The sequence below is a fragment of the Papilio machaon genome, chromosome 3, assembly GCF_912999745.1.
Source record: "Papilio machaon chromosome 3, ilPapMach1.1, whole genome shotgun sequence".
In the NCBI taxonomy this organism is placed as follows: Eukaryota; Metazoa; Arthropoda; class Insecta; order Lepidoptera; family Papilionidae; genus Papilio; species Papilio machaon.
Window position 1 is genome coordinate 1577848 of NC_059988.1, and position 15094 is coordinate 1592941.

At 35.5% G+C, this 15094-nt stretch overlaps 2 protein-coding genes across 2 annotated transcripts; one reads left to right on the top strand and one right to left on the bottom strand.

Moving 5' to 3' along the window:
- The first annotated feature begins 216 nt into the window (after positions 1 to 216).
- LOC106707813 (general transcription factor IIF subunit 1) lies at positions 217 to 7453 on the top strand. Its single transcript, XM_045686347.1, has 13 exons — positions 217 to 495; positions 872 to 1050; positions 2425 to 2550; positions 2666 to 2767; positions 2987 to 3055; positions 3206 to 3327; positions 3816 to 3938; positions 4094 to 4202; positions 4575 to 4640; positions 5194 to 5342; positions 5928 to 6041; positions 6573 to 6714; positions 7234 to 7453. Exons 1-13 carry the CDS (start codon positions 466 to 468, stop codon positions 7439 to 7441), a joined length of 1539 nt encoding a protein of 512 aa, XP_045542303.1. The 5' UTR covers positions 217 to 465; the 3' UTR covers positions 7442 to 7453.
- A 341-nt stretch (positions 7454 to 7794) lies between these two features.
- Positions 7795 to 13820, bottom strand: LOC106707812 (solute carrier family 22 member 3). Its single transcript, XM_045686467.1, has 12 exons — positions 13693 to 13820; positions 12408 to 12634; positions 11843 to 12023; positions 11297 to 11426; positions 10769 to 10897; positions 10215 to 10407; positions 10031 to 10136; positions 9644 to 9876; positions 8803 to 8882; positions 8537 to 8712; positions 8078 to 8232; positions 7795 to 7938 (listed from the first exon to the last, which is right to left on the bottom strand). The coding sequence occupies exons 1-12, from the start codon at positions 13735 to 13737 to the stop codon at positions 7884 to 7886; spliced, it is 1710 nt and encodes a 569-aa protein (XP_045542423.1). The 5' UTR covers positions 13738 to 13820; the 3' UTR covers positions 7795 to 7883.
- Positions 13821 to 15094: the final 1274 nt, after the last annotated feature.

Here is a 15094-nt window from a genome sequence, read left to right on the forward strand (position 1 = left end):
TGCCAGAACTAATGCGTACGTGAATCACAAAAATAAATTAATTAAACCGCCTTAAATATAAATAAAAATGCAATAATTATGTTTTTTTGAAGCTCAACCATAAAAATTTGATAAAAGAACATTTAAAATGCAATTTAATGGCCGAAGAAATTATGTATAGGAATGGACTGTACATTTCCGTATCCGTTTGTTTGTCATTCCTTTGACAATTTGACATCCATCCATCAGTCCAATCCGTAAATTATCAATCGGAAAACGTTGCGTTGTCTCTGTGTCCGTGTGATTTCTCTATAAATCAGATTAAAAATCTAATTCAGGGCATCCAAAACAATGTCAATGCCATTAGATTGTTGTTTTTTTCTTTTATAGTGTTAATTCTTATCTTAGTGTAAATTATCTAATTTTTCCATAAAACAATATTAAAGCTTCGAGTTATATTTGTACAATTTTCTAGTATAGATACTTATGATGAATAACCCTCCAGGAGGAGCATCGGTAAATATGTTTGTTAACTATCAAATAATAATTTCAAATGTTTTCGTTTAGTATGTCATATAACACCATTTTCACTTATGAAGATTCACCCTCTAGGATACACTGGAAACAATTTTTTAAGCCAACATTTTTATCCATAATGATAGCATTAAATGTTCAAATTCATAATTTATACTTTGGTTGAAATTTGCCTTTTTTTTCTATTAATCGCCACATAGGCAGGTTTTTACGTTGTCAACTTTCAAATACATTATGTGTATCCTTTGTGAGTCAATAAATATCTTTGTATAAGCTATAGTTTCCACAACTACAGAACTAAACTAACTATGATCATCATCAGTACAATGGCTGAGAAACCCTCAAATCTTCATTACAGTCTCAAGACGCGGCAGTGCAGGAATTCACAATACGAGTGCCAAAGAACATTAAAAAGAAACATCATGTGATGAGATTTAATGCCACTCTTAAAGTGGACTTTGCAAAATGGACTCACGTGAAAATGGAACGTGAGAACAACATCAAGGAGTTCAAAGGAATTGAAGAAGAAATGCCTAAGTAAGAATGTAAGGATTATTTAATTAATTGAGCATTGACTCAATTATTACAATGTACAAACATATACATAAACCTTCAGGTATTGTGTTTTGTACAAATTTAATCTTTAAAATGCATGACATGTGAAAATGCAAAATTTAATGAAAAGAACACTGTCAAGCTTTGAAATGTTTATTAGTATAAAAAAAATATCTATGTAACATCTTATCTGAAAATATGTATGGTGGTTACAAATAGTGATGCAACGGATGTCTGTTTCCGTTTCCGCAAGTGCGGAAGTTCCGCGTGCTTTTCAACATCCGTTTCTGCTTCTGTTTCCGCAACTTTTATAACGGAGATAAAACGGAACTTTACGACGGCTGAGAGATCCAATTGCGCGGCGCGAGACGCGCAGTCTGTGTGCGGCCTTTCGGCACTTGTCGCATTTGTGTGTTTACGTACTTTTTCGTGAATTTAAGCGCGTAATATTTTCTGCTGCTGTTTGAAACAATCAGTTTCTCTTGCTGGAGTTAACTGTCTAGTTGTTGTCCATATAAAATTTGACAACTGGCAAAATGTGACTATTTCATACTTACAAGTTATTAAATGTACTTTTGAATAAGTGATAACCATGTAATATATCATCATCATTATTATCATCAGCTCACTATACATCCCCACTAAGGGGCTCGGAGCCTACCCCAAATTAGGGGTGACTAGGCCATAGTCAACCACACAGGCCCAGAGTGGGTTGACTTCACACACATCATTGAATTTTTTCTCAGATATGTGCAGGTAGCATCACTATGGTTTCCTTCACCGTAAGAATGTAGGATAAATGTATATATGTAAATCGAAAAACACATTGGTACATGGCGAGATACGAACCCAGCCCCTGCAGATTGCAAGTCAAGTGCCACTAGCCACGACGCCTAATAATTATATCTTTTGCTAATGTAGATTTGGTGCATTTGATACTTAACACATTCGCTGTTTACAAAATAAAAAAGGTAACTGCTGGGAGCCCAAACTTTTTACGGTGAATTTTATTATTTAAAAATATTTTTATTTTTAAGTTTTAATATTTAAAAGCCTCCGTTTGTCAACACGTATTTTAACTTATTGCAGCACAGTAAAAATACATACATTGAAGGCTAAAGGACACCGATATTCAATGCCTTAATAAATTAAAAACGAATACAAACTGTTTTTATCAAAAAAAAATTTTTTTTTTCATATCATTTACACTTCTGTTTCCGCATCCGCTTCCGTTTCCGTTTCTGCTAAAATTTATTTTTGACATCTGTTTCCGTTTCTGGTTCCGCTAAGACACTTCCGTTGCATCACTAGTTACAAAGTAAAACGTAAACTAAATTATTTTAACAAATATGTCAGGTATGGTGCAGGCTCAGAGTACGGTCGAGATCTTCGGGAAGAGGCACGCCGCAAGAAATTTGGCATCACATCAAGGAAGTACAAGCCTGAAGATCAGCCTTGGATCCTCAAGATTGGTGGCAAAAAGTAAGTTCGGATGTGAAACATGCAAAAATGTTGTAAACCACTGACTTGCAGTATAATAACTGCAACCAAATCTAGGTCGATTATTCTTTGTTTACGGATCTTATCAATGTAACAGGTTCAAAGGGATCCGCGAGGGTGGTGTGTCAGAGAATGCGGCGTACTACGTATTCACTCACGGTGTGGGCAACACTATTGAAGCATTCCCATTGCTTGAGTGGTAAGTTTACATTTTGAATGTATTAAAACTTGATGTCCGAACCCAAAAACAATCCTTAACGTTGATTTGAAGATTATTTTTATTGATTTGTATTGAAGAGGGTACATAAAGGTATTGATTGTTCTCCAACTGTTAGATCAGGTATTCGAATTGTTAATTTGATTCTTAGATAGGTAAAATGGATTCCATATCTTAATTAAAAATACCCTAAACTGACAGGTACAACTTCCAGCCAATACAGAGATACAAGGCGTTATCCGCTGAAGAAGCAGAACAAGAATTCGGAAGGTAAATTTTATATATTTTCTACACATATAAATCTTTGCCCTGATTCAAGGGTTTTCCCTAAGATACCCTATCACATCCAGGGCTTTGAAAATGCTGAAACCTGGGCATGGTTTACTTTTGGAAGTGCGTATAAATTTTGTGTTTTTTTAGACGTAACAAGGTGATAAATTACTTCTCCCTGATGTTCCGCAAGCGCATGCGCGGTGAGGAAGGTGCCGACGACGCAGATGATCCTGATGAGAAGAAGCCCAAAGGAGCCAAGGCTAAGAAAGGTGACGTCTTTAAATTTTAACTATTATTATTTTTTATAGCAGAGATTCTGAAATTTTTTTTCTTATAGAGTCCTTTAAAAATTTTCATGGTTTTGGGGAATCCCATGCCATTTTGTATTAAAATTAGTGAACCCTCAAATTTAGTTCCCTCCACTCGGAGATTCATTGAAGTCTCATTGAATTGTTCGTGTAAAAATGTTTTGATTTACTTGTATTTTTTTAATTTATATTGTTGATACAAATCATCTGAAATTATTGTCTATTACTTCTAGGTAAATCGAGTTTAAATATACAATGTCTACTCTTCCATACATTCTCTTAATAAACATAAAATGTTCCCATGATTTTGCTCCAATTGCGTATCAAAAAAATATAACATAACATATTCAAATATGTACATATCCTTTTACTGTGTGCTTTACCCTAATAATTAGGGTAAAATTAACAATAATAGACCAGTTTTAGACTAATGTGTAAATAAATTTCAGAGCTTAAGATATCTGAAATGGACGAATGGATGGCGTCTGAAGACGAATCTGATGATGATTCCGAGGAGGGTGAGAAGGATAACGACAGCGACTCCGGCGCCAAGAAGAAAAAGGACAAAAAAGGTTTGAATTCTTCTCTAAATTGTTAACACCATGTTTTCTATTGTTTATTAAAAACTACATTTTTAATTTTAGATTTAGATTTAGAAATAGAGACACATTTTAAATGGTTATTTTTTTTGTTTCACAAAAAAAAATAATGTTGATTTTTTTTAAAGCGGCACTGACAAAGAAGAAGAGGAAAGTAGATGATGAGGCATTTGAGGAGAGTGACGACGGTGATGAAGAGGGAAGGGAGAGGGACTACATATCTGACTCATCGGAAAGGTAATGTAACAAATAAAAATATACTTTAACACAATGTAATAAAGTCAAAAATTAATTATAGCAATGTACAAAATTATATCTTGTTACTATCTTACTAATACTATAAATGCGAATGTTTGTATGGATGGATGTTTGTTTGAAGGTATCTCTTAAACGGCTCAACGGATCTTGATGAAATTTGGCACAGATGTAGAACATAGTTTGGAAGAACACATAGGCTAATAATCAAGTTTTTTTTTATTCATCTCGGACAAAGTCGCGGGAGACAGCTAGTACGCTGTTTAATGGCAGATTGCTTGCATTTTTTGATTATAAGTTAAATTAGAAAGTAACTACATTATCTTTTACATATATTTTTTTTTATATCTTCAGTGAATCAGATCACGAGTCTAAGGCGAATAAAGAGTTGAAAGGAGTGGCAGAAGAAGACGGACTCAGGTAACTATTTTTTTTTTCAAATTAGTGTATTTAAAGTATTAATAGTCAATTGTAAACTATTAAAAATTATGTTAGCGCTCGGTGGCTCAGGGGTTAAACACTTGATTTGTAATCTATAGGTTTTGGGTTCGAATCCCGGCATGTACCAATGTGTTTTTAGATTTTTGATTTGATTATTGTTTGTAGAGTTTATGTTTGATTCCTTTTTTTAGTTGTTTTTTTGTATAAAGTTGTCTTATTGATGTATACGGCTAAAGGACTTTGAATCCAGGTTAGAAATAAGTAATTTAAAAAAAAGTCCGTGATCTCTGCCTACCTCTTTGGGTTATAGGCGTGAGTTGTGTAAATACTATGTAATATTAGATGGAATGGAAAAGATTGACTTCAAGGTAATTTATCGTATAACATCTTTATACATTTTGTCAGCCTAATTACTAGATTTACTTGATATTTTACCTTGTGACGAATCAAATTGCTGGAAATATCTAGTTATTTTTTATATTCTCAGACCAATAAAGTAGAAATGACTAAAACAATCTTTGTCTTGTGTCAGGAAAATCTTGACATCGGAAGAGGAATCTGAAGAGGAGCAGGAACAGAAGCAGGAGTCGGAGCAGGAGGATGAGCCCACCAAAGAGGGAGAGGAGCGCGCCAGCAAGCTCACCAAGAAGGCCAAAAAGAAGGGGGATGAGGGTAAAAAAGGTAAATACAGATAAAAAATCTAGACTATACATATTTTGGTATTTGAATTACTTAAAAGTATTTAAAATCTTACTAATATTATAAACTAGCTTTTACCCGCGACTCTGTCTTTTCATTATCCTATGTCCGTTTCCTGGTTCTAAGCTACCTGCCCACCAATTTTCAGTCAAATCGATTCAGCCGTTCTTGAGTTATAAATAGTGTAACTAACACGACTTTCTTTTATATATATAGATGTTTAGATGGATGGATGGATGTTTGAATGTATCTCCAAAATGGCTCAACGGATTTTGATGAAATTTGGTACAGATGTAGAACATAGTTTGGAAGAACACATAGACTACTTATTACGTTTTTTTTTAATTCCGCGCGGACGGAGTCGCAGGCAACAGAGCTAGTGAAATATAAAAAGTCAATTTTTTTTTTCTTTCTGCTGAAGTTTTATAGTTGATCTTAGATTTTTATCTTGATTGTTGTTTTGTCAATATGTGTCATCTATCAAAGATTAGCTATTATCTAGTCTAGGTTAATATTTTGTGGCTGAATTTCGACAATTTGTACCACAATTGTATAATTACTTGACAGAGTCGAGCAGTGACTTTAGTTCTGACTCGGACACGGACCCGGAGACCAGCGGCCCAAAGAAGACCAAGAAGACTAAGACCAGCGACAAGAACCCGCCAGCGGCAAACTCCTCAGGTGATATTTAGTCACATTATATTTTTAGACTTGATGAAATCACATCAATTTTAATACTTTAAAAGCTTTGTAGCAATGAGAGTGTTAAAAGTATCGTAAATAGATAAAATGTTCATTGGATTCAATTTATCTCCATACAAAAGTTTTTTGATGTGAAACATCTATAGGATCACTTGTAAACCAAATCGTTGGCGTGGCGACGCTTGCCGTGGCGACGGGTCGCCAAGCTATACTAAGGTATACAAATATATATATATATATTTTATGTGTAGTAGTGTACGGTGTGGCGACGGGTCGCTACGCTATACTGAGGTATACATTATTATTATTATCATTATTTTATCATTTTTTTATAATTTTTTTATCATTATTGTCATTATTATTATTATCATTATTATTTATTTAATATTTTATGCATATTACTTGTACACACACGATGTTTCACATCTGGCAGGCGTCCCATGATGGCTCACAAGTTTTTTATAATGCAAATATCGCTCCTGCAATGTGACTAAGTGTATATGTATACAGCGCCGGGGTCTGCGAGTACATCTCGTGCGGGTACTCCGCAGCCGGGAGTCAGCGCAGGTGGTGCTGCTGCGGCGGTCGCTGCAGCCAATGCGGCGTCTGCGCACCATCCCAGCAAACGAGTCAAACTTGATGCAGCATACACGTAAGCATATAACTACATAAAAAAAAAAACAAAAAATGGGACCCACCTGCTAGCACTTCCTTTCGATTAAAATATTTTTTATCAAAAACCACTATATATTGAGCCCTTTCTTTTCTGTCGTCAAAGTGGTAGCATGTAATTTCTAAAATACGGCTAAATCTGGAACTATAGGTCGAAGAGGCTATCTGATCCAGTGATAGTAAGTCAAAGTTATGACAGCACACTAGCGCCCCCCTATCAACTTCAAAAAATGTCACAAGTTCCTCTTTTTTACTGGAGCTGTTTCTTGTTTTTTCTTTTAAGTCTTTTTCTATAACTAAATAGGTTTTATATATATTGTGAGAGAATTATCCGCGATATTAACGTCTCTCACCGGTAAAGATATACTTGTGGTTTTTTTATAACATCAAAGTAACAGTATATAATATTTTAATGGTGTCCAAATCTAGAACCATCATTTATTATTTATTTTAGTGCCATCTATGTTAGTTTATTTGAAAGTTTTCTTGCATACTGCAGCGAGTGTGGTGTGACTGAGGAAGCGGTGAGGCGATACTTGGCCCGCAAACCTATGACAACCACAGAGCTGTTGACCAAGTTCAAGTCGAAACGCACCGGAGTCAGCAGTGACCGTCTTGTTGAGACAATGACTCAGATCCTCAAACGTATCAACCCCCTCAAGCAGAACATCAACGGAAAAATGTATCTCAGCATCAACCATACATGATTAATAAATTTATCAACAACTTTTTGTTGTTTTCTTTCGTGTATCCGCTCTGTTAGGTTCCTTACTCTATGGTAGGTATGACTTAATGACCGCTCTGTTAGGTTTCTTGCTCTATGGTAGGTATGATATAATGACCGCTCTGTTAGGTTTCTTACTCTATGGTAGGTATGACTTATGACTTAATGAAAAATTAGAAATAATTCATCAATTTTTTTTCTTTAATTTATTTTAAATGTAACTTGTGCCTCTAGGCCTTTCTTAAGTTAAAATCTTATTAAAAATAATAACTTATTTACAATAATTGCGATAAATAACTTTCTAGAATTTAACTTTTCTTATTGAATATTGCGTTTTACATACTCGTATTATTTAGACGACGCGACGTTTCGATAAAATTTACGACATTTAAAGTAAATAAAGCTAAAATATTTTATCACGGGCCTTATGTGATGAGTGTTTTTTCTTTCTCGTTCAAATCTGTTTCTTCTTCAGCTTTTCTGAAACAAAAATATGAATATATTAACATGAACTACATTGTTTCCAGGTTTTCACTGCTATCATCATCTGTCCTTATCGCACTCTATTTATCGTCATTAAACATTCATACAAAAAATAATATTGTTATCACTGTCTCACCCGCACAAAGTGTGTGACCGCATTACTCTTTCTCCGTCCGCGATGGTCTGCGGCATTGACCGGCCTTTGGTCTCGGGCAGCAGGAAGCAGAAACTGCTTACTGTTAGCGCAATCGAGCCCAACGTTAACAGTGGGAACGGGCCCCAGATACGTGCCTAAAACAAACATTAAACATACATTGATGTTTTGAATACGTCTATGTGGGTACTTTATTAAAAACTAGGAATAGACTTTAGTCTTCTAAACATGAATAAGAGAACAAGATTTTATTCTTATAGTTGATTTTGACTGTTCCTTCATTATTTGGTTTTTATTTCAATAAAAGTTTATGGTTAATTTCGCAGTGGCAGAAAACTTGAACGACTGCAGATTTTTAGTACCCTTCAGAGTTTCCATTCGTCACAGATTCTTTTCATTTTATATGAAAGTATTGTATTATTTATTATGTCTATTATTTACCGAGTACACGATCAAAGGCGAGAGCATATTGCCGACGTAACCGCTGACGTGCACAAGTGACAGTCCTGAGGCGCGTGCGCCCGTCGGCACCAGCTCGGTACTCCACTGCACCGCCGCCGTGTACGCCATATTGATCGAGAACCGAGACGCGATCGCCAGGATCATCTGTGGCAGACCTGGGTACAACATGTTAGTTGTTAGTTTAACATGAAAAAAAACAGACAGATCAGAGACAGACATTATATAATAATAAATGATAAAGGTACCTTTAGGCACGAAAGCTGCAGTGATTGTGAATATTCCAGTCATAATGATAGGTCCCATTGTAAAGTTCCTTCTTCCTAACCTGTGAAATGAGATTACAAATGAAAAATAGCATTTTTTTACCTAATTAATTAATTTTGAATGAGAGACGAAACTAAATTCTGACTTATACGTACATACAATGAGACAATTATTAACCATACAAGTAAGCATTATATAATCTATATATATAAAAGAAAGTCGTGTTAGTTACACTATTTATAACTCAAGAACGGCTGAATCGATTTGACTGAAAATTGGTGGGCAGGTAGCTTAGAACCAGGAAACGGACATAGGATAATTTTTACCCCTTTTTTTATTTTTAATTCCGCGCGGACGGAGTCGCAGGTAAAAGCTAGTCTATATATATAAAAGAAAGTTGTGTTAGTTACACCATTTATAACTAAGAAAGTCGTGTTAGTTACACTATTTATAACTCAAGAACGGCTGAATCGATTTGACTGAAAATTGGTGGGCAGGTAGCTTAGAACCAGGAAACGGACATAGGATAATTTTTACCCCTTTTTTATTTTTAATTCCGCGCGGACGGAGTCGCAGGTAAAAGCTAGTCTATATATATATAAAAGAAAGTTGTGTTAGTTACACCATTTATAACTCAAGAACGGATGAATCGATTTGACTGAAAATTGGTGAACAGGTAGCTTAGAACCAGGAAACGGACATAGGATAATTTTTACCCCGTTTTCTATGTTTTATTCCGCGCGGACGGAGTCGCGGGTAAAAGCTAGTATGTAATAAAATAAATTAATTTGAATTTGAAGCATGTTTGAAAATTATTCTAACCTGTCAAGTAAGAGGGCAACGAGTCCCACAGATGGTATTTGCGTGGAGGCCGCGAGTGTGAAGGCCAAGAAGAAGTCGACCCCCAGACCCTCAGACATGCGCACCAGCCCGTCGAAGATCACCGAGCAACCCATGTAAATCACCATTAGCAGCAACATCATCTTCCGCAAAGGGGCGCTCTTGAATACCTCGATTATTGACTCTTTGCTCTCTCTGGATTGACTTGATGATACCTGACGGAATATTAAATAATTAGCTGCTTCTATAAATTAAAAAAAAGGTATTCAGTACATTCAATTAATTTGATTGCTTATTGTTAACGTTTTTCTTGATTTATTCGGTTTTTAGTTATTTTTTCTTGTTAGTTATTAGTGAGTATGTACTTACAATAAAGTCATCCATAACGTCCTGAGGGACTTTCGTGCGGTTAATTCTCTCAAACTTTTTCAGCACTTTGACAGCTTGGTTCACTTTGCCGCGTGATGCGAGCCATCTGTAGAAATTATTACTCATAATAAATCCACACTAATAGGAACCCACGTTCTAAATCTTAGCGGCATTAAATATTTACCTAGCGCTTTCCGGTATAAGATAAGGAACCAGCAAACAAAACGAGAGCGGCAACGTGCTGTACCAGAGGAACTTGCGCCAATCCGCGATCAAGTACGCCACCCACGGGATCACCAGGCTGCTGCCGCCGAAGAAGAGCGCTAAGGGTACGTTCGCTACCCACGTCCTTTGCTTCGGACCCACGTACTCTAAGACTAAAGCAAAAAGGAAAACTCCTCAAAAAATATAATCATATATTTGGTCTTATCCCATTTACGTGAGTACGACGCGCGAGGTTTTATAATCTTTAATATTAACAATAAATAATAATAAACAAAATTAATAAAAATGATAACCACTGCAAATTCACTTGTGGTAACTAAAATTAATCTGTAACTTGATGTCGTAGAAATACATTTTAGTATGGACGTTTCTATAGTAATTTTCAAATACGCCTAGAATTACCAAAACACGTGTTTGGTTTACACGGTCCTGATAAGTATCTGAAGAGAGATATAAGGCGTTACTAATATAACGTGGTAGTTAATTTAACCGAAACTAAGATTAGTTGCTTACCAAGTATATACAATAACGTAAAACTATTGTCAAACGCCATTCCCACGAGGAAACGGCAGAAGACGAAATCCCATAATCCCTTCGTGAATATAGTGCCCAAGCCACCTACACACGCTATTAGATTTGCACCTGTAAATAAAATTATTTGTAGGTTAGTTTTTGCCTGCAACCTCATCCGCGCGGGATTAAAAACATCTAGTAATAACTATAGCCTATGATACTCAGTGATAATGCATATTTCTAATAGCAAATAACTTAAGAAATCGGTCACGTGTTTGTTGTGTTTATTCGTTACATGTAAAAATACAAATCTAATTGTTCTTCTTTTTAATAAAAATGGTGAATGTAAATGTTAAGTACAAAGGGTACAAGAATAGCGTAACTAGTACGTTAAAAAGACACAAATTTTACTTATTAAATAGCAAAAAATCTCCAAAATTGATTGAATTATTTCACTAGATTTTTGCCGGCTTGCTAACAATACACACCGACAAAAAAAAATTTCTTTGTGACATCAAAAATCCTTACCAACCAAAGCTGGTACTCGACCGAAGTGATCAGCTGCCCATCCGAATAATATACCTCCCGTTAACGAACCCACGAAGTACATAGTCTGTGCGAACGGCGCGTAGCCGGAGTACTCGCACACCCAGCCACGCTGACGAATAAATAAAATAAATAATATAATTACACGTTATGAAAATTTATGAAAATAAAACAGTTGAACTCGATTTTTTTTGTGACTGAGTAGTCACTGTTTGCCTTGAGGAGGCATTTACAGTTTCACTGGGCTTGAGGTGGCCGGGCGCAGATGGCGCTTAGTCTAAACCTCGTTTAAGAGTAACTAGGCTCGAGGGCTCCTCGGGAGCCTCGGCTCAGGCTGTTACTTCGATGTAACACAAATAAAATCAGTATACTCCTGGGCTTATTTCTGATTTTTGTACATACTGAATCTGTAGGTCTAAGTAACATCGGAAGCATAAGCACAAGCATTATAAAGCTCTATCGTATACATTAGTTTTAGACGCCACAATGCAATTGTTTCTCATCCAGGTTACTTTTGTTGAACCTAACCTCACTGACGACGGTTTGGTAAGGAATGTCTTTCAGCAGGAAGTCCCAGCCATGCTGACAGGGCAGCTTAGGTGTGCTAGGCTCTGGCGGCTGCATGGCATCCAGCACGAGGCTCCAGTTGGCCGCATACATCTCGCACTGCGCCCATCCATCCCCCACACGAGGCACTGACAGGTTACGTCTAAAAAAAATAATATATTAGCCAAGCACAGAAGGTTTTCCGATGCCTCCCCCTCCCATTAACACCCATCGCCACCGGCGCTCGTCTACTCAGTACCGTCAGTTAACGCATGAAGTTTTGAGCCATCGGCAAAGCTTCTAAGCATGAGTAATATTTAAACAGCTACACAGCATACCCTCTTGTAAGTCGAGTAACTGTTTGATTTCACGGCAGAAATTTATTTATAAAAACATATAGTAATACCACTCGCCATCTTTGAAAAAAAGAGGAGACAATATGATTTTGAAGGGATGTTTCAGAGATGGGAGCGCTTGGAAATAATTAATTACAAGTACACATTGATATCAAGTTAGATTTTAAATTACAGAAAGTCCGCTATCTAACCTGGTCTCCATATCTAAGTGCGCCAACTCCGGTACATGACACCAGTGCTGCTGTGGCGTGGCCGTGATGAACATCTGCCCAAAGTAGATGAAGGTGAACAACAGAGCGAACGGTAGCATCGAGAGGAACATCAGCTTCTGGTAGCGGCCCATCTCCCCCACGTGGTAGAGAACTCTCTCCAGCGCGTCGCTGCCTACCGGTTCCTTCTTCATCTCTTCTTTACAGCTCTGCGAAGAAGTTAGAAGACAGTGAGTAGTCACTTTCGTACATACGGACCTCCAATTATACATTTTACCGTCCTTTATTTTTAAAGCATTATTGTCGTCAGCTTATAAATGTCCCCGCCGAGATTTTCAGAGCCTACCCAAATTAGGCGTGACTGGGTTTTGAAGCTTATTTAGAGCAAAATAAAACCACGTAAATTACGATTGGATTTTAATTAACGAAACACGACAAATAAACGCATTTATTAATTACTGGCTTAATTTTTACACACAGCAATACTGATAATCCTATTTTCGAGGTTGTAATCTAATTGCATAAGATTATCTCGATGTAGTTACAAAATGTGGCAATAAAACTCCAGTTTAGGATATTAAATGCATGTTCATACTAATCTGTTAATAAAGACGCCTAATTCATCTGGCTTGTTCACTATTGCTTAGCAATAAAGTTTATTAGGATAATAAAGTCGTTTCTATGATACAAGCTGTTAAATGAAAATGAACAGGGTGGGTAGATAGTTACAAAACAAGTAAAAGTACAAGTTGTAAGTGCACACTATCATAAATAAACTAATATTTAAGTAAATTGGATGTTTGATTGATAAAAATAACTTAAACTTAAAAAATATTTTAATATAACTAAACTATTAGTACAATAGATAATAATCAATTCTAGGTTTATTTAGTATGATTCACGTGATGACTTTTAAATATGAAAGAGTTGCTTTTTTAAATTAAGCTTCAGACAACAACTTTTGCCTAATTTGTAAAAGTGAGATCGCACTGCTGAAACATTTACATGGAAACATTACTATTTTAATCTCTCACATTTTGATAACTTCTCTATCATTTTTCAGACAAATAAATTGTACGGGATAGAATAGTTATGTAATAAAACATGTCTAGGTTTCCTCTACCGATTTATTCATACAAGAATTATTACAAATTGTTAAAAAATTGAAAATGAACATCAATATATTTGTTATAAAATTACCGCAGCGGAAATGTACGGATAAATTATTTTTTTTAAATAAATAAGATGATAATTGAACATAACAAACCTCAACATAATCTGGATCATCTGTGTCTACTTTAGTCAAAATCATTTTGTTAATTAACACAAAAAGAATATATAAAAACTGTCTATTGGTAAGTCCGTTCGTCAACAGCTGCCGACCGAGGAGGAATGATCGCTGGGTTCGCAGTGTCCACATATTTACAGATGTTGGTTTCTTGATAAAACGAATTCCGTAATTAGACCTATCATTTTGAGATTAGTCTCAAGCGAGACACACCTTCCGATGAACAAACAACATGTACATAAGGTTTTATAACTATATAAAAACTTTACATATGTAAAATTTAATAAAATATATATCGACACCAATCAGTTTGGACTAAGTTTGATTTAAGCAAGGTTTTCATTAAACAGTTGATGGAATAAATATTTTAGTTACCTATATGTCCCAAATTAAATAAAATTAATACTTATTATCGGCTTACTTCCCAACAGATTGAATAGTTGGGAAATTTAACTAGTCCTTCTATATCTAGTGTATCTATGGGTTCAAGGGTTTGTCCCCGCCTACCCGTCTCATCAGATTATCCACTTTACGATAAAAAAATTATTATTGTTCTTTACATGCTAGTAAGGATGTTTGCTTTTAAGCTCCGTCTGATTACTTTTTTCATTACCTGAAATGTTAGTACAGTCAATGTCGAAACTAAACAAATTAGATCTAAATTAAATAAATATTTTTAGGGAAAATTACACCCTTGCTTTTAGGTTAGTATTTAAAATTTTAGAAAAGGTTTCGGGTAAAAAGGATGTATTAAAGAGGAATCATTTTCTCGTCACACCACTCATTTACAGAAGATGTACCAATGTCAATAAAATTAAACTATTTATGGATGGGGAAAACATAAAAGATTTATGGAGCTGTCAAAAGAAAAAAAGATACATGTATACTTAATTGATTTCATTTTTAATTCTAATGCGATATTCCTGACATTAGAAAGTCAAATTATTTACCCAATAAAAAATAACTTATTTTGAAAGACGTTTATAAAGATTGTGATGCTGACTGTACTTATATTACGATAACAGTAAATTGTAGCCTTGTCATTTGGTAATTAGAGATAAAATTAGGATAATACATGAGATGAGATGTATAATCCAAGTTTATTGGACAGTGACTTAATTATATTAGGCCTTTACCTATGAAATTGCCGTTTTGTATAAAAAAATTAAACGATTTTTTTCATGTGTTTTTCTCGCAGATTGGCTGGACGGTTTAGTAGGGTGGCCGAAGCGGGAATTTTTTGATTTACTCGAGCGTGGCAGTTAAACATAAGTGAGGAAAGGCACGCAGTCGAGTACTCCTACCACAAATGAAGCGCTCTATGTAGAGCCGCTCTTTTAGTGTAGCCGGTCTTAATACTATGATGCACTCGTATTTCAAG